The sequence below is a fragment of the Entelurus aequoreus genome, linkage group LG09, assembly GCF_033978785.1.
Source record: "Entelurus aequoreus isolate RoL-2023_Sb linkage group LG09, RoL_Eaeq_v1.1, whole genome shotgun sequence".
NCBI classification, from domain to species: Eukaryota; Metazoa; Chordata; class Actinopteri; order Syngnathiformes; family Syngnathidae; genus Entelurus; species Entelurus aequoreus.
Genome location: NC_084739.1, coordinates 34,281,783 through 34,302,261, shown reverse-complemented (window position 1 = coordinate 34,302,261; position 20,479 = coordinate 34,281,783). Strand labels below are relative to the sequence as shown.

Sequence of the window (20,479 nt, the reverse complement as noted above, 5' to 3'; positions counted from 1 at the left end):
AGTGGCCCAGGCGTCAATACTGCCCAAATCAAACTATTGCAGGGATAATCCTCAACATCAACAATGATGCCACCCACTCATTATTTTTGTTTGTTGGTTGGACTTAGTCATGATTACTCCAGATGTTTACAGAGCATTGGACCTCACTTTCATCTTTCAAGTTTGGGAATTTGTCAAATCGTATAGTTAATGCGTAAACCCACTCTTGAATTGAGTAACCGACACTTTCTTCTTCTATGAGGGGCAAAAGGAAAGCCAAAAGCCAAAAATACACAATAAATAATATCAATATTTGCAACATATCTCTTTCAGTCTAGCCTGGTATTTTTATTGCTTTCATGGCAGCGTAAGGTCAATATATATTGTTTGTTTCTTTATTAGCAGGGTTATACAAAAACAACACAATCATTGTGCAGGACACGCAATAGTGATGTGCGGATTGATACTGAAATACCAATACTGCAGATCCCAGATCTTTCTGCACTAATATCGATTTTCAAATCAAAATATTGATACTTTAGTTATTTGAGATATTGTATATCATTATAGGAACACACAGTAAATTAACTAAATCATTGAGATCTTGTCTAAATGAAACGGGATTAGCGGGAACTACTTTTCCACTGTGCTGTGCTCAGTCATTCAGAAAATTACTGGCATTTAAAATGAGTTGCTCAGTATTATAAAACAGCAACTGTATGTATACTTTTATTGTAGGTTATTTGGAGACACTATATACTGTACATAGTTTAATATAAATAAGATAACCCATTCAGTACAGAGTAACGGCATCATTTAATCGATCGCAAATGGATTGTTTGGTTTGTCTTAGACGACATTTTTTATAAGACATTTCGCCTCTCATCCAAGTTCTTCATCAGTTCATGCTCACAGACTTAGATTGGTCAGATCTAGTCTAGCGGCTGGCAGTGTCGACAACGCTGTGATTACTTCCTGGATGTTTCAAACCACAGATCACTTCTCCATTGCTTTCTTTGGACTCATAATGAGTTGCTAAAAAAAGAACAATTAAAAAGCACACAAAATAGCACTTAGCACAGTAGCTAATGAGAGAAATGCTGTGCTGTCTGAATGAGTACCGGAGACTGACCGGTGCCCCAGTCAGTCTCCGGCCACAATTGGCACCAGCCGCTAGACTACATCTGACCAATCTAAGCCTAAGACTAGATCTGACCAATCTAAGTCTATGAGCATGAACTGATGAAGAACTTGGATGAGAGGCGAAATGTCTTCTAAAAAATGTCGTCTAAGACAAACCAAACAATCCAGTTGCAATCAATTGAATGCCCTGAGATTACAATGACCTGGATGAATGAGAACATTCATGGACAACACCATCATTAGATTCTCCCTGTGATTTTAGATTGTTTGAAAATGATTCCCCAAGAGCAGCAACATGTGGAATAGACTACTTTTAAAATTTTAGCACAAACATTAGCTATATTTGCACAAAGTATCGGGTCGGTATCGCAGATACCAGCCCTCTATTTTACTCGGCATTGCATCAGAAAGAAAATCGGTGGCATCGCACATCACTACTGCACAATAGCCTGCTCCTGAATGCGAATGTCCATGTTATTCAGCCTGGTGAGTTGTTTTCAGTTGATCCTTGTTGTGTTTTAATGACAACATTTTCTGTTGCACCAATAATTAACTAGTTGTTTGTGTTGTTTTATTTGTGGCTTCACAATAAAAGACATCTATTGTCCTCTCTTGCATCTATGTATTTGCACAAACAAACACAAATACAGTTCTCCAATACTTTTTTTTGTCACTTTTGTAACAGTTCAACCCCGGAGGTTCAAGTTCTTTCTTCCATTTGTTTGGGTCTGTGTGCATTAGGTTGGTTCCAGGCCACATTTTGTATCCAGAATTAGGTGACTGGCTTCCCAGTTCCCTATGGGCAGCTTATTAATATCTGTGGCATTTAAGGTTAGCTCCAACTAAGAAAAACACAGCGAGTCAAGAAATTGACAGAATTTAACAGTGTAAACAAAAGCCGACACAATGCACTGTGGCAGGAAAAGCCATCGCTGGACACGCCGCTAAAAGCCACATAATAGGCTTTCTCTTTAGGGTGCAATCAAAGGAAGTGCTGAGCCATTAGTTACCATTGTGCCCGTTCACCTCAGGCTTTTGTGTGGCAGTGACGGATAGCCAACACACCAGGTCAGCCTGTTCTTTTTGGATACAGTACACACTAACACATGACTGCATCATTATCGCAACAGAGGAACAAAAGGAACTCGGTGGAGGAAGACAAAACAAAACTTGGGACGTACATATAGTATTTAGCATATTTACAGTAAAACTTGAATTTACAGACACCTTATTGTACAAACTTTTTGATTTACGAACAACAGACCGGATAAACAATTTTTTTTGTACAAACCTTGTCTCAGTGAACAAATATTTTATGCACCCCCTTGTGCGCCTCGGAGTGCAGCCATTTTGTCCATTGTGGGGCACCGGTCAATCTACGGTACTCATTCAGACAACACAGCATTTCTCTCGTTAGCTACTGTGCTAAGTGCTACTTTGTGTGCTTTTTAATTGTTTTTTTTAGCATTTTTCCTAGCTTTACTAGCTCAGTGTGATCTGGGGTTTGACACTGCCTCCTCTTCCCCTTCCGTCCGCTGCACGCCAAAAATGATTAATGACAAGGTAAAGTGGATTTCATTTTCTTTATTCCTAATCATTGTAGCTGTTAAAGTTGAGGAGTTTTGTGACTTCAAACTGTGTGTGCACTACAAGGCTAGTGACACTGTGTGTGCGTGCTGGCAGAGTGGCTGCATACGAGGAGGAGAGTTTAGCCATTTGTTTTTATCAATCAATCAATCAATCAATGTTTATTTATATAGCCCTAAATCACAAGTGTCTCAAAGGGCTGTACAAGCCACAACGACATCCTCGGTACAGAGCCCACATACGGGCAAGGAAAAACTCACCCCAGTGGGACGTCGGTGAATGACTATGAGAAACCTTGGAGAGGACCGCATATATATTAAGTTAGAGCTTTATATCGTGTTCAAAGTAGAAAACTTGAACCAAACTTTTATTAAAAGGAGAACTGCTTTTTTTGGGGGAATTTTGCCTTACGTTCCCAATCATTATAAAAAACATGATGAAGGTTGTATTTTTTTTCCTAATGTATTCTAAATCTTAAATAAATGCGATCAAAAGTCAGCTTACCATGGAGCTAATGGCAGTCGCTGTATTCTGCCTATAAATCCTTTGAAAAAACATCCAACCACCTCCATTAAGGTTTTGTATACATGATGCAAGTATATATGTAATGTAGTAACAAGCACATTTATAATAACATTTCATATTTATATATTTTGCTCATTTTAAGCATAGGCTGTGCATTTTCCAACTATATAACTGATTACAACACACTGCAGATTTCATTAGAGCCAACAAACCTAATAAAACATCAGTTAATGTACAATGTCTGCTGTCATTAGGATGCAGACTGCTCGGATGTTCATATATTCCTATTTAGATGCAGAATTATTTATAATGCTCGCCAAGAAAAGGGGAATGAAACTAAGTATCTTTTTGTATCGTTCTCTCCATTTCCGGGTCTAAATTGGCTCTCAAAGTGTACCAACATGTCGGAATGCGTCCTCATCCTTCTACTATCCAAGTGAGAGGCATGATTTATGATCTAAAATAAAGGAGCAAGGAAACGAGGAAGCACCTCATCAGTCGATGATGTCAACATAGGCACACAAGCTCGTGATCTCGGCGCCACTATAAATAGTTTGTCTGCGTTAGCACTTATAATAACAATATCAGTAATACGTGGTTAATATTCAAGTCACAAAATATATTGTTGGCGCTTTTTGGAATTTTTTTTATGGGTTTTATGGGTGGAATAGGGGACCTCCCATTGGTTCCGCTGTAAGCGGACATTTTATTGTTTATTTACGAGTTAGAATGCATTAAAAAAAATCCATCCGTCATGTCTTTCATAAAGATTGTGAACGATAGGCAACATTTTTTAAAAAGTGCAGTTCTCTTTTACGGCTGGAAACCATTATTAATGTTTACATTGGTTATTATGGAGAACTTTGCTTCAATGTACATACTTTTCTATTTACGAACCGTGTTCAAAAACCAGTTAAGTGAATTGAGGCTCAACTGTACTGGTATATGAAATTACTAGATTTAATTCCTTTGCTATGCATGTGTAATTTATACTCCTCACCCTGACTCGGGCGACCGGCTGTACAGCTTGTTCGTTCTCTCTGAGCGAGCCCACATACGCCTCCTTCTGGAAAAGCGGCCCATTATCGTTTATGTCTAGCACGTTGACCCGGATCCTGCCGTTGGTTTCCTCCCCGCCTCCGTCCCTCGCCAGCACAGTCAGCGTGAAGCGACGCATCAACTCATAATCCAAATTGGATCTTAGAATAACCCAACCTGTTTCAGAATCGAGTGAAAACCTGCAAGAAGTAAACAATCAATTTTGATTAGTCGTTTGTTGTAGCTCGTTCTTTCAGTTAAAAAAAAAAAACTTTTAATGAAAGGCGGTGTATAGCCTGAAATGGTCACCATTTAATCACAGGTCATTTATAAGCAAGCAACCATTCACACTCTAATGGGCAATTTACAGTTTTTGTAATATTGTGACCAATCAGTGAATGTTGTTCAAATGGGAAAAGGAGCTACTGACAAACTCATGTCCAACTCCAGTCCGGCAGGATTAAGGACACACATGTGCAGTACAGTGTGTAATTGTTGTGTAACTGTATCTTACTGGTCTGGTTCATCACTGAAGAAGTAATGCACAATACCAAACGTGCCAACATCTCCATCTGTAGCCTGAAAAATAAGATAACATAACATAAAAAATCAGTTCAATAACAGTTACAAATGAGAAATTAGTCGATGATAATACATAAAGTCTAGCTATCACCTGGGTTGTGTTAATAACTTGCAGATTATTATGCTCATTCAAATAGCATATTTCCTATTTTAGTTCTTCATTTGCTAAAATAAATAAATAAATAAACACATAAAATAGAAACAAACAATATATATCGTTGGTCTAAAATAAGTATATATTTATTTACCTTTGATTCAAATATGTAGTTAGTTCTGAAGCATGGACTTATATTTAGTCACTGAATTAAAATTAATTTGTAAAATGGTACAATTTTCAAGTAGCCCCAAAAATACCCTTTTTTGTCAACTTCTTATAAATCAGGGGTTTGAAATTTGTCCTGAGAGCTATTTACAAATAAAAAATGGCAGAGATGGCAGAGATGGCAACTTTTTCTACTGTTCCATTTTTCAAACGCTTGTTTTGACAGAGCATTGCCAAAATATTGATATCCACAACTTAGACTTTGTCTTAAAATATGTGTTCATCTTAATCTCATATTTCAGTTTGAATTGATTTTTTATTGCTGGGTTTTGTATTCACTATATGAGTATATTGACAAAAAGGGAGTTTTTTGTGTTTGAAATGACTGGCAACATTTAAATTGTGTTTGAACTGCGCTCAAACAGTACAGTCATTTTGTTATGCTTCATTTTGTAGTCATTTGACATTAAATACAAGCATCATACCTGAATTATAAAATACAGAAGGTTTAAGCAAGCATTTTTTTACCCTTTGGTGAGCAACTCAAAATCAGAGCTACTGGTAGATCATAAACTACTGGTTGGAGACCCCTGTTATAGTCCATTAGTTTGCAATGACCACTATCACAAGATCAAATGAATGGGAGGGTTGCGGCAGGTAAACAAAGTAATACAATATACACACACAGCCATAAGAGTTGTGCATGTTGGAAACTTGACTTGCCTCAGCGACCACAATATTCATTAATTCATTTTGTGCCACTTATCTTGCTTTGGGTCATAGATCATGACAGTCTATCCCAGCTGACTTTGGGTGAAAGATGGGGTACACCTCGGACTGATCACCAGTCATTTAAAGGCACATGTTCTCCTAAAAAACAGCCATCCTCCGCATTGGACATTTGTGCACATTCATAACAGGGATAATTTTGTTTTTAGAAATGTGGAACTCTGACAAAATAAATAGACCTGCTGGACATGAACCATCCCCTAAAAAAAATCTTGTTCAGAACTCTTATCCTGTCCGCCAGCGCTGCCCTCTCGCCGCCCTTTCCCCCGCCAGGTAGCAACTCTTTGCGGCTCCAATATCAACATCCTTGACAGATGGAGAACTGGCTGGCAGGAAACCCCACAACCAACTCAATTTACAACATGCATTAACACTTCGTTGCCACCAGGTGCAAACCTGCCTCACAGAGAATGGGTAACTCTAAATCGGCTACGAACTGGAGTCGGTTGTTTGAACTCCGACATGTACCGCGGGGCGTTGCGCCAATCAGCAGCCTGCATATGTAGCCACACTGCATATGTAGACTGCACACTACGTACTCCACTCTGCTCAACCCCACTCCTGACAAAGTGAGCTGGCTGCAACGCCTGAACCAAACTGCATAGCTGACTCATACGCAAGAGGAAGAGGAATAGACTAAAAACAGACAGATGTCCACTGCTGAGGATGGTGGGTCTCAGGGGGATGTACTGTAAAAAAACAACCAGTCATTACCTAACATGTAACGTGCCTGTGGATATTCTCATTTACCAAGGTAATGTACTCTCAGGGCATTGAATTGATCACAACTGGATTGTTCAGGTTGTCTTAGAAAGGACAGCTCGAGTCTGACGGGAAGACTGACTGTCCTGTCGGGTCATGAGTATGAACTAAGAAAGCCTGCTCGGTTAAGAGCCAAAGCATCTTCTTCAGCAACCTGAACCATCATTGGAATACATGTAACATGTTTTTGGATGAATCCAGAAAAGGAGGACCACACTATTGTCACCATAAAAGGCTTATTCCACAAGTTATTACCTAAATGTTGCATCACACATGGTAGAGCAAAGGTGTAGCACCTGATTCTAGGGCCCATATTTTTTTTTTTTTTTTTTTTTTTTTTTCCCATTAAGAAATACAATCATGTGTGCTTACGGACTGTATCCCTGCAGGCTGTATTGATCTATATTGATATATAATGTATATATTGTGTTTTTTATGTTGATTTAATAAAAAAAATAAAAATAATAATAATTTTATTTTTATTTTTTTATTTCTTGTGCGGCCCGATACCAATCGGTCCGCGGCACCACTGTTCTAGCACATAAGCTGCAATGGCTCTATCAATGTTGTCCTGGCTAGCAGTGCCTCCGTTAAAATCCTTAGGTGGAGGTGAAGTGGCATCGAAGTCTGTCTCTCTCTTTACTAGCTTCGTCGAAGCATGTTGCTTTTGTAGCTGTTTCAGCAGATTTGAATTACTGTTTTGGGCAGTATTCCCGGGGGCAGTCACTGCTGCTGCTCACTGCTCCCCTCACCTCCCAGGGTGTGATCAAGGGTGATGGCCCTTTAAGATATGACAGCATGTGAGGTGAGTGACGTCAGTGAGTGAGTGGGCGAGAGAGGTGAGGGAGCGCGTGCAGGTGCTCTAGTTTGGTGGATGGCTGCGTGCACGGTGCAAGACACCAATAAAGTCACAAAGTTGCAACAAACCGCCGGCCTCGTTATTCACCCTCAAGTCCGGAGCTGTAAAGACCCACTGCCGGGGAAAGTGAAGGTTGTTAGCCCCGAAGTACATAGGCCCTGGAGGAACGTCTCCCATGCGCTCTTCGACTACGGTATGGGAGCCCCCCCGCCCCCACCCACACAGAGCACGCCTTTTCTTTTTCTTGTAACACAGAACGACGACACCGCAACTCTCCAATAAAACACACTCAGATCTTCTGTTTCTAGCCGATACTACATACAAAATAAGGTAAAATAACGCAGTAACGCATCATGTAGTAATGGTAACTGAGTTACTGAATATAAAAAATAACGCGTTAGATTACTAGTTACCGCCGAAACTAACGGCGTTACAGTAACGCGTTACAAAATAACACTTTAGTCCCAACACTGGTAAAAAGTGGGACATTCTTTAATATTACTGGGAGGTCTGTTCTAGAAATGACTTCCTTGGACTGACAGAACACTTTGCTTTTCTGTTGGGGATGTCAATGTCTCCTCTGGAGGAGGCGCTGGTGCCAAAACTTCCGTCAGTCCTTAGTTTAATGTATGTGGAGAGTGGCGGTGAGGCTAGACCATGAATAACTTTGTAAATTAAACAGCTGTTTTTAAAATGAATAACATTTTCAAATTTAAGCCTCTTATATTTTACCAAAATGTTACAGTGATGGAATGACAGATGATTTTGATCAAGGATTTCTAAAGATGTTTTAAATAACACTTCTATGGATTTTAATATTGTGTTTCTAGTGAATGACCATGTTGTTATGCAATAATCTATGTGGGACAATGTCATTGTGTGTAAAAACAATTTAGCAGACTTGATTGTCATGGAGGGTCTGATTTGTTTAAAAGTATGCAGATTGAACTTGATTATTTTTGCTGTGAGCCTGATTTGTTTTTAAAATAAAGTGTTGGGTCGAGTGTGACCTCAAGGTACTTGAACTCCTCTACAAGATCAAAATCCAAATCCCCTGGAAAACATGGAAACCAGTCTAGTTTTATGGACATCATTTACACAGTTATATTTTTGTGTGACAAGAAGCCAATTCTAAATACTCATTAAGGCTGACGAGAGGATGGATGATGCTTTCTGTGTGCTTTTGGCAGGTGTGAAGGTAACAGCATCATCAGCATACATTTGAATGTTCACATTCATGCAAACATTTGGCAAGTCATTTATATATAAAGAACACAATACCGGTCCCAGAATAAAGCCTTGTGGAACCCCTACAGATCCCCACATCTGCGGTCCCTTCCAAGGTTTTTCATTGTATCCCATTGGGTTTAGTATTTTCTTGCCCTGATGTGGGATCTGAGCCGAGGATGTCGTTGTGGCTTGTGCAGCCCTTTGAGACACTTGTGATTAAGGGCTATATAAATAAACTTTGGCTGACTTTGAAATTTTGAACTCATGATAGGAAGACAAGATACTACGAACCCTCACTGATTGTCTTCTGTTGGACAAGTACGACTGAACCAAGCAATTTTATGTCCTGCAAAATTAAAATGAGTCAGTTTAGACAGGAAAACTTGAGAGTCGACTTCTTTAAGTCTAAAACTACTGAACCAACACAGGTAGTTTGATCCAGCAAGGACTTCACTGTTTCTAAAAAGACACAGTTTGCCGATACTGGCGGAACCCAAATTGCATCAGGTGCAGAAGAGAATGGCCATGGCTGAGATGTTTATTCAGCAACTTGTCAATCCACATTTCTGCTACCTTAGACAGAACATAATGGTTGCTAATGGGGTGATAGTTGGACATAACTGGTGTGTCTCCTGATTTAAAAACTGGAGAGACTGTGGCCACCTTCCACCTTGATGGGACCACTGCCATTCTGATTGATAAATTAATCAGATACGTTATCAGGCAAACAAGTGCATCTCTTTGTGTTTTTAAAGGCCTACTGAAGTGAAATTGTTTTATTTAAACGGGGATAGCAGATCCATTCTATGTGTCATACTTGATCATTTTGCGGTATTGCCATATTTTTGCTGAAAGGATTTAGTAGAGAACAACGACGATAAAGTTCGCAACTTTTGGTCGCTGATAAAAAAAAGCCTTGCCCCTACTGGAAGTAGCGTGACGTCACAGGCTGGAGGGCTGCTCACATTTCCCTATTGTTTACACCAGCAGCGAGAGAGATTCGGACCGAGAAAGCGCCGATTACCCCATTAATTTGAGCGAGCATGAAAGATTTGTGGTTGAGGAACGTTAGAGTGAAGGACTAGAATGCAGTGCAAGACATATCTTTTTTCGCTCTGACCGTAACTTAGGTACAAGCTGGCTCATTGGATTCCACACTTTCCCCTTTTTCTATTGTGGATCACGGATTTGTATTTTAAACCACCTCGGATACTATATCCTCTTGAAAATGAGAGTCGAGAACGCGAAATGGACATTCACATTGACTTTTATCTCCACGACAATACATCGGCGAAACACTTTGGCTACGGAGCTAACGTGATAGCATCGGGCTTAACTGCATATAGAAACAGACAAAATAAACCCCTGATTGGAAGGATAGATAGAAAATCAACAATACTATTAAACCATGAACCTGTAACTACATGGTTAATGCTTTCCAGCCTGGCGAAGGTTAACAATGCTGTTGCTAACGACGCCATTGAAGCTAACTTAGCAACCGAACCTCACAGAGCTATGCTAAAAACATTAGCTATCCACCTACGCCAGCCTTCATCAACACCCGTGCTGACCTGCGTTCCAGCGATCGACAGTGCGACGAAGGACTTCACCCGATCACAGATGCGGTCGGCGGCCCGTAGACGGAGGAAGTTAAGGTGAGTTCGGCGGCTAGCTTGTCTGCTATCCAAGTCAAAGTCCTCCTGGTTGTGTTGCTGTAGTCTGCCGCTAATACACTGATCCCACTTACAATTTTCTTCTTTGCAGTCTTTATTGTTCATTAAACAAATTGCAAAAGATTCACCAACACAGATTTCCAGAATACTGTGGAATTTTGAGATGAAAACAGAGCTTTTTTGTATTGGATTCAAAGGTGTACCAATACTTCCGTTTAACTAGTGACGTCACTCGCATACGTCATCATACAAAGACGTTTTCAACCGGAAGTTTAGCGGGAAATTTAAAATTGCACTTTATAAGTTAACCGGGCCGTATTGGCATGTGTTGCAATGTTAAGATTTCATCATTGATATATAAACTATCAGACTGCGTAGTCGGTAGTAGTGGGTTTCAGCAGGCCTTTAAGCAGTGTGTGTCAAGGCCATAGGCATCTTTGGCTTTTGAAGGTTTAATAGACTTAATAATGTTTGCCACTGAAACTTAAAACCAGCTGTTCAGGATCAATCGGCTTACTTGCTATTTCCAACTGTCTAAACATTTGTGTTATTTCATTGACAGAGTTAAAAAAGAAGAGATTCAATTAAGTTGCTTATTCTTTGGGATTATAACAGCTCATTCTTAACTTGTATTTCTAATCTGTCATCTATTTTAGTTTGTTTTCGAAATGATTTTGCCTTTTGGCTTTACGCAAGACATGAGTGGTTTTATGTCTGATGGCAGTATATCATATACATATTTTAAAGACACTTTAAGTAAATTGTCTCTTTCCTTCCTGAGTGTTTTACAGTCATTAGTCAGCCAAGGTAGATGGTTTAGCCTTTTTCTAGCTTTTCTTTCTTTTTCTTTTTTTTAATCAAAAGTTACAGAACTTCTTCGAGTTTTGAGTTAAACACCTGGGCATTGATTTCAATGTCATTATCAGAAAACAAATCAGAACTATTTATTTCATTCAGCGAAATGTCAATATTGAGATGTGGATGTTTTGTGATAAAATTATAATGATTATGGAATGTAGAAGAATGTAATAGTTTTGTATTTGTTTTCTTTAGGACAGTACAGTATTATGATCAGAAAGACCTGTTATGAGATTATATTTAATATATACTATATTCTTAACCGTATTATTAAACTTTTGCTGCTGTATTTACTTAATATTAAGACTTATGACGTTTTTTATAACTTAAATATTTAATTGACATATTTAAAAATATTGCTTGGGCCCCGGTACAACACCCCCAATTACCCCTGCACTGCACTGACTCTGTTATTATTTTCTTATAATGAAAACAATGTCACCATGCGTTTAGCTCAGGCTTGGTATTTCACAGACAGCACCCTCCACACCATCTCTGATGGTAAATCAATGTTTCTCTTTCAAGTCCAAATCTCTTTGTAGACTGGTGCACTGAGGCTCACAGTGCTAACCTATGAAGAAGGACACAACATACATAAGAGGTCTTTGGAACACCAGTCAGGTTCTTTTATTAACCTTCCAGGTTTCATCTACCATGCCTTGAAGACCTCGTCCCTCCTTGCTTCTCTTCACTTCTTTATTTTTGAATTCCCATTCATCCCTCTTTTTGCAACACCTCCTTTGGCTTTCCCCTCTTTTCCTTCTGTCTACAGCTCCCTCTCTTCATTGCATCCTCCTCTCCGTGCACTTCTCTACATATCTCCTCTGCACACTCTCCCCCTTGATGCTCCTGTCCCTCCTCTGCTCCCTCTCTCCCAGGTGAGTGACAGGCCCATAAGTGCTCCAATGATAGCGGGGGGGTGTTAGCGTGACAGCTATCGAGGCGGCGACAGCAGCTCCTGTGGGGAGCTCTAGTGCTCCTCTTGCCATAGCGACAGAGAGGCAGAGACTCGGGGAGAGAAAGAGCGAGTGAGAGAAAGGGAGGGTGCGAGGTTAGAAAGAAAAGGCGATAGCCATCTTTTCTCTCCCTCCCATCCGTCATTAACTCCCATCCTCTGAACAATCATCATGGCAGCGTGGACAAGTCACTTTGCCAACTGCAAGCCAAAGACTTTCAACTTTAGATGCACAAAAGCACATTTTAGACAAAGGCTATAGAGTGGTTAGTGTAGGGTTTTATGACAACCTGACTTAACTCTTGGGAGATTAAGGCTGAATCCCAATTTTTTTCCCTTAGTCCTTGTCTTAGCCCTTCACTCTCGGCTCTACGCACTCACGTCGAGTAAGTGGTGCACTTTTTGGGGGAATTTTGCCTATAATTCACAATCCTTATGAGAGACAAAAACATGTATGTCTGTTTTTTTTAAATGCATTCTTAACCTAAATAAAAGTCTGCTTACACAAAGCCAATGGGAGCCATGGCGTTATCGCTTCTGACCATAAAACCCAATAAACAACCATCCAAAAAGCGCCAACAATACTCCATTTACATTTCGTGACCTAAATATTACCAAATATTAGCAATATTGTTATTATAAGCGCTAACCTTAAGGACCGACATTTAGCGGCGCGTTGATCTGAGAGAGGCAACGTCCTCATGCTGCTGTATTAACATCAGCTGGTGAGCTGCTTTTTCACCTCAGAGCTTGTGACAGTTTATTCTAGATCAAGGGTCCCCAAAGTATGGCCCACAATCCAGCCCGCGGGAATTCTCAAGTTAAAAAAAAAACAACAAAAAAACATATTTATTTTTTTGTTTTTTCAAATATTATTTTTTTAAATCTGCCCTTTCTAATCCATTTTCTACCGCTTGTTACTATCAGTGTCTCCTAGCCGCTCAGGCAAATCATTTTGTTTAAAAATGCATTTCCCCATCGATAACGGGACATTGTCAGAATATCAGAATCAGAATAGTTTTTATTGCCTTTGTGTTACGTCTTCGGCGCATGGCTGCGATTGTTGTGTTCCTTCCAAGGCTGGAGACAAGCAGGAGTGTCGTGGAGGTAAGATGAAGTATCTTTTAATAAATTAAAGGCAAGACAAAAATACAAAACTGAGGACGCTAGCAAGCGTGGAGCAGAACAAAACCAAAATGTCACCAAAGGTGAAAAAACGAGGAAAGCTAGACTTTGCTACAGCGAGGAGAAAAAACATGAGACGTAAACGTTGCCTACAGCAAACATTGACCCAGCAACTACTGCTGGGTGACCGCACATTATAAAGGGGAGTGATTAACCAAAACACCTGGTGGGAACACTAATTGCTAAACTAGGACAGGTGAGGAGAATCAGTGCCCATGGAAACCAACAGTAAACAGGGAAAGAGGGTGCACCCAGGAAACAGACTAACACAGAAACATTACCAAAAACATACATCATGCCATGATCCGAGTAATGGATCATGACACTTTGTTTGAAAACGGGTTCATAAACTAGGAATCTTACTTGGAATTCCTCAACTTTCTCAATCTTTTTTGCCACTTGTGCCAGCTTTTTTGAAACATGTTGCAGACATCAAATTCCAAATGAGCTAATATTTACAAAAAATAACAAAGTTTACCAGTTCGAACATCAAATATCTTGTCTTTGCAGTCTATTCAATTGAATATAGGTTGAAAAGCATTTGCAAATCATTGTATTCTGTTTTTATTTACCATTTACACAACGTGCCAACTTCACCGGTTTTGGGTTTTGTATATTAGGGGTGTGCATCTCTAACTTAAATGACGATCTGATATGAATCTCGATACATACATATAGGATTCACTAACAAAACTTTACGATTCGATGCGATACGATTCGATGCAGATGTAAGCTTTGCATGGCGAAAATAAAATTAAATGTATCATGTATCATGTCAGAACAATGTCATGTTATTAAATAGACAAATAAAAAACAGGCGGTTCCCGTATTATTAGCAAATAGTACAACTATCAACTTCAGGGCATTACAATCCATAAACTTGATATGAGTTAAAAAAGCAAGTTATGATAAGAACTTTTCTTCTGTTGATTCTTAGTTTAGTTGTATTTTTATTTGTTCTACATTGTTAAATGTATTAAACTTGATCAAAAGACCGAAAGGTTGAGATATTCATGAACAAACCAACTGAATGGCTCAGGTTTGTTATTATCTTAAGTGTGATAGTAATGGAACAATACATTTACATCTTAACCAAGGCAGAAACAGCGGTAGCTCTGCACAGAGTGGGTGTGGATCTCTTCTCTGCTCTGACGAGAATGGAATTGACTTCATTGTGATTGCACTTGAAAGTACAACGAAAGTTTCAGTACAAGCTGTCTAAATGCAGACATTCAGTAGTTAGAGGACCCGCCTGTGAGTAAAGGCTCACAGCAGCACCACTTGTATGTTGAGTTGAGGACATAAGAGTGTTACGTGCTTTCATGTCTCCAAACACCCAAAAAAAGTTGGAAAGATTCTAGATATAGCGAGAAATTCGCCAAGTTGACAACACTGCACTGAAGTGTGTGAGAAAAATTAAGTCACAAAGACCCGCCTTACGTTGCATCTGATTGGTTTACATTGCATGGTACTCTGGCACTACGTCATCACAGAAGTCTCGCAAGATAAGAGCAGCCATATTTTCTTTCAGATCTACAATCAACCGATTCATGATTTTCCAACCGAACATTGACCTATCTATACTAAAATATAGATCAATACAAAGGCTCCCCAAACAATGTATTCATATCTCTAAAGTTAAAATCAGTTATCAGTTTGTATCGATTCATTTCTACACCCCTTATATATACATATACACTACCGTTCAAAAGTTTGGGGTCACCCAAACAATTTTGTGGAATAGCCTTCATTTCTAAGAACAAGAATAGACTGTCGAGTTTCAGATGAAAGTTCTCTTTTTCTGGCCATTTTGAGCGTTTAATTGACCCCACAAATGTGATGCTCCAGAAACTCAATCTGCTCAAAGGAAGGTCAGTTTTGTAGCTTCTGTAACGAGCTAAACTGTTTTCAGATGTGTGAACATGATTGCACAAGGGTTTTCTAATCATCAATTAGCCTTCTGAGCCAATGAGCAAACACATTGTACCATTAGAACACTGGAGTGATAGTCGCTGGAAATGGGCCTCTATACACCTATGTAGATATTGCACCAAAAACCAGACATTTGCAGGTTGAATAGTCATTTACCACATTAGCAATGTATAGAGTGTATTTCTTTAAAGTTAAGACTAGTTTGAAGTTATCTTCATTGAAAAGTACAGTGCTTTTCCTTATATATATATATATATATATATATATATATATATATATATATATATATATATATATATATATATATATATATATATATATATTATATATATATATATATATATATATATATATATATATATATATATATATATATATATATATATACACACGTACATATATATATATATATATATATATATATATATATATATATATATATATATATATATATATATATTTATATATATATATATATATATATATATATATATATATATATATATATATATATACATATATATATATATATATATATATATATATATATATATATATATATATATATATATATATATATATATATATATATATATATATATACATACACTTATATACATATATACACACACACATGTTTATACATATATATTAGGGCTGTGAATCTTTTGGCACCACACGATTCGATTGGATTCTTGGGGCTAACGCAGTGGTTCTCAAACTTTTTTTGTCATCCCCCACTTTGGACAAGGGGGAGTTTTCAAGCCCCACCTGCCCCCATCGCCCCAACAGAACGCTAATGCCAAGCTTAACATTTTCAAATTTATTGAACATCAAGTAACATCAAGTTGTATACATTCAAACTCAATAACATAAAATAACATCAAGTTCAATAATAAATAAAATAACTGTGCAGCTGTGGTATAACTTGCATGAAGTTCAATATCAAATAAAATAACTTGCATCAAGTTCAATAATAAATAAAACAAAAGTGTTATAACTTGCATCAAGTTCAATAATAAATCAAAAAAAGGGTTATAACTTGCATCAAGTTCAATAATAAATCAAAAAAAGTGTTATAACTTGCATCACGTTCAATAATAAATCAAATATAAGTGTTATAACTTGCATCAAGTTCAATAATAAATAAAATAACTTGCACCAAGTTCAATCATAAATAAAACAAAAGTGTTATAACTTGCATCAAGTTCAATAATAAATTAAAACAAGTGTTATAACTTGCATCAAGTTCAATAATAAATAAATAAGTGTTATAACTTGCATCAAGTTTAATAATAAATCAAATAAAAGTGTTATAACTTGCATCAAGTTCAATAATAAATCAAATAACTTGCATCAAGTTCATTAATAAATCAAATAAAAGTGCCACTTTGCAAAAAAAAAAGGAGTAGTTACGCATTTGGCAAGACAGGGGAAGTGAACATGAGTTTTACAGTACTCCAGCATTAGTGGCTGCAATGAGCCTGTTTTGCACTGCACAGCTTTTCAAATGGGGGTTGCAGGCTTGACACTGACACTTTTAAAACCTCATTGAGTTCGGGGCTGAGCTGCCTTGACGCGAGTGCTTCCCGGTGAATGACACACAGTGTGTCCAATGCGCATTTGGCGCAACCCTCTTTATTAGAGCCTGCAGCCCGTTTCTTCACTTTGCCATGGTCTGTGCGCCATCAGAGCAAAAGCCCACACAGTTTTCCCATTTAAGGTCGTGTTCTTTGAGGAAACTGTCCATTATCTTGAACAGCTCATCAGCAGTGGCTCTATTTTTTATGTATTTGCAAAACAGCAAATCCTCGCACAGTGACTCGCCATTCACAAAGCTTCCGCTTAGCCCCGCCCCCATTAGTTACTGTGTCTATGTCTGTCAAACTTTCGCTCCTACCTAGAAATGTAAAGCCTACAGGAAAAATAAGTAATTTACATTTATTTATATAGCGGATTTCACAGACAGAATCACAAAGTGATTTACAGTGTGTATAGAAAATGAAAGCATAGTAAAAAAAAAAAAATCTAAGAATATAATAAAAATAAAAAAATAAAATTAAAGTTACATTTCCTCCCGTTCCTCGCGCCCCACCTGTCATATCTCTATTCCCCACCAGTGGGGCGCGCCCCACACTTTGAGAAACGCTGGGCTAACGAGTCGATTCAAAATCGATTCTCGATTCAAAACGATCTGCGATTCAAAATCTATACTTTTTTAATAACATTAGATGAAAGTTCTATGGTTAACTACATTCCTCAATAAAATAGATAAACAGCTATTATTAATTTTTAGATTACTTAAAAGAAAACTGGTTTTGTTGAATAAAATGCTCCCCAAAAATGTAATGAAGTCAAATACAAATAAGGAAACACGAGAAGTATCCCACACTTGTCTTTTCTAAAGTAAATCTGTACAGCAGATATGGGCATCTATATCAACAATATGATTTGCCTGAGCAGCTGGACAGGACAGATTGTAAAAAAATAAATAAAAATAAACATATTTTTTAGATTTTTTAAAATTGATTTAGAATCGTTACAAATAAGAATCACAATTTTTGGACACCCCTGCACAATTATGGCCAAAATGTTAATCACAATTATGTTCACCAATATATAAATCATCATTATTAATCACAATTATTTACTGTTAATTAAAACATATTTTATTGCACTTTCTATTTTAAACAAACAGTATGTAAACTTGGCTTTCAATTCAAAATTAAACTATACAAATTATGTATTAATAATAAAATTAAATGTACAAAATACAAAGTGCTAACTAAAATAAAAGTGCCATTGTAAAGTGTGATCATAAAGTGCAAACAAGTGAACAAATAAGATCATGCACGAAAGGAACATACAAATAAACACATTCATTGTACTGTATTGAGTCTACTGACTGATTAAAATTCGAACTATATGCTACTTTGTATTAGAAATGGTAACTGCGGAAGATGCATGTGCATGTACGAGCCAGTCTGCCCCACAACAAGAGGATAGACAAAAGTAAGGAGCCTATTGACTACAGCGTCGGACTACTATGGCGGACTCGCGCAAAGATCTTCGGGTACATTTCTACCATATATAGAGATATCCGCTGACGTAACAGGTCAGAAAACATCAAAAGTCAGAGCAAATTCCACACGGCTTGTTTAGCGGCAGTATGAAGATGGCAAGATTGTTAGATAAATATCCCCACAATGCATCCAGTTTGATTAAACATTTTCTAAACTTGCATATGAGGTCTAAAATATACCAAAGTAGGTATCATCATGGAAAAAAAGTTGCTTTTGAAACGGGATCTATTATTAAGGTTTAATATCTTGTACAAGCAGCACAGAGCAGAGCTGTCACTAAACAATCAAATAGCTACCGTGTTTATTTATCAGAGTGGTTTAGCCTTTTTTTTTTTTGAGGTAGACAAAGTGGAAAATGAGATCTCTGTTTTTGTTCAACTGTATTCCTTTTATAAGTATCCGAAAAAAATCTCCTGTTAGAGGTTAGAATAATCCTGTGACATTATACTGACACCTAGCAGACACAAACAAATCAATGTTATTTGTTTTAATCAGCGCCTGAAATCATCCAGCAGCTACAACATTATAAAATGATTTAGCAGAATATATGACAAGTCTGACACAGTCCAAATGTGTTGAGACACACACAGACGGAAAACTCTCTCTCAATTTTCAGTCTTTGCAGAACTATCGCCTCCTTTCTCACGCCATTTATGTGTAATTGTGCCAGTTTGCACAAACATTTAAAATGTGCTAAAATATATGTAAATTAGTATATTGACAACAGGCTTTGTTGACCGTATATGCAGAACACTCTCAGTCTTGATAAATCATATCAATCAATCAATTGTGGGCGTTTTAAATAAAAGCATACCAGTACATTCTGCATACACATGAAGACAGACACGCTGAATTGATTGCACTCTCTATTTTGCTTATTTAAAAGATGCAATCCTCTGTGCTACGGCTAGGCGATTATACGATCGTGATCGTTGATCGCGGTTAATTTGAGTTCGATCACGGTGATCAGCTGTTACCATATTTTCTCGATCAAACGTGGGATGTCTATAGAAGTCACCGCAGTAGTAGACAGCAGGGAAGCAACCAATGCTTGGTGTAATCCTGCACGGAACAATCCGCCTTTATTGACCTGTGTGTGTATGTGAATGTGTGTGTGTTTGTGTACGTTTGCGTGTGTTGGTGTGAAAGTGTGTCCGTGTGCACAAACTCCGTTCCACCATCGCTAAGGTCAGTCTCGTTGCGACGTACTTAATGTTTAATCAGCGATGTCCTTCTTCCTCCTTACACAGATGGAAGTGCAGCCCAGAAAAAACAAAATAAAGTAATATGATCAACACTAGAAGTTGAAACACAACATTTAGAAGGAGCAGCAAATTTTAATGACACACTTTAGTTTCACTATCTGCTGCAGCACTCTCGTAATCATGCCCTGAATGCGGACTTGCAGGCACTCGCAAAAGGTCTATGTGAGTGTATTGGTCCCGACTGGGAGAATCAACACACCCACTAATTTATTCAGAAAAAGCATTTTTATATCTAAATGTTTTTTTAATCAGACTTTTTGTCTGTGTCTGCAAAGATTTCACTCATGTACTAAAAACAACTGCAGACAGACACTCCGTGTTTTTTGTTTTTGTTTGTTTGTTGATGAAAAAAAAAAAAAAGTTTCCCTTAAATAACCATTCAACTTGTTTTATGTGTTGGTACACAATTTTTTCCAGTACCTCATATTCAAACTGCACTTTAATGCATTTTCATTCACTATAAGATGCAGAATTTGGGTTTTAAAAACTCCACAATCTGGGTTGTTTGCCAAAGCACTGTTGAGAATCACTAATGTATACAAGTAATTAGAGAATACAAATAATTTACCATTTGAAAGTGTTGTTTGGTAAATGTTAACTTGAAATAAAAGTGTTATAGTATTCATTACACTGATGATACTTTGTTTACTGCAGAATGTTTCTGATGACAAGCAAAAAAACAAAATAGCTTTGAGAGGAAAACAAGTTGTTCTCTTTACCCCCACAAAACATACCAAAAAAGAAGCCAAACTGTGGCCCTAAACCAGGTATG

The 20,479-nt window shown here is 37.8% G+C and overlaps 1 protein-coding gene across 1 annotated transcript in view; it reads right to left on the bottom strand.

The window, feature by feature from the left end:
• Nucleotides 1-20,479, bottom strand: part of LOC133656976 (cadherin-23-like) — a 379,926-nt gene that overhangs the window by 72,925 nt on the left and 286,522 nt on the right. The window contains exons 14-15 of the mRNA XM_062057866.1: nt 4,787-4,851; nt 4,235-4,472 (exon numbers count right to left, since the gene is read on the bottom strand). Of these exons, the coding sequence (XP_061913850.1) occupies nt 4,235-4,472; nt 4,787-4,851 (303 nt within the window). The remainder of the gene's footprint in view (nt 1-4,234; nt 4,473-4,786; nt 4,852-20,479) is intronic.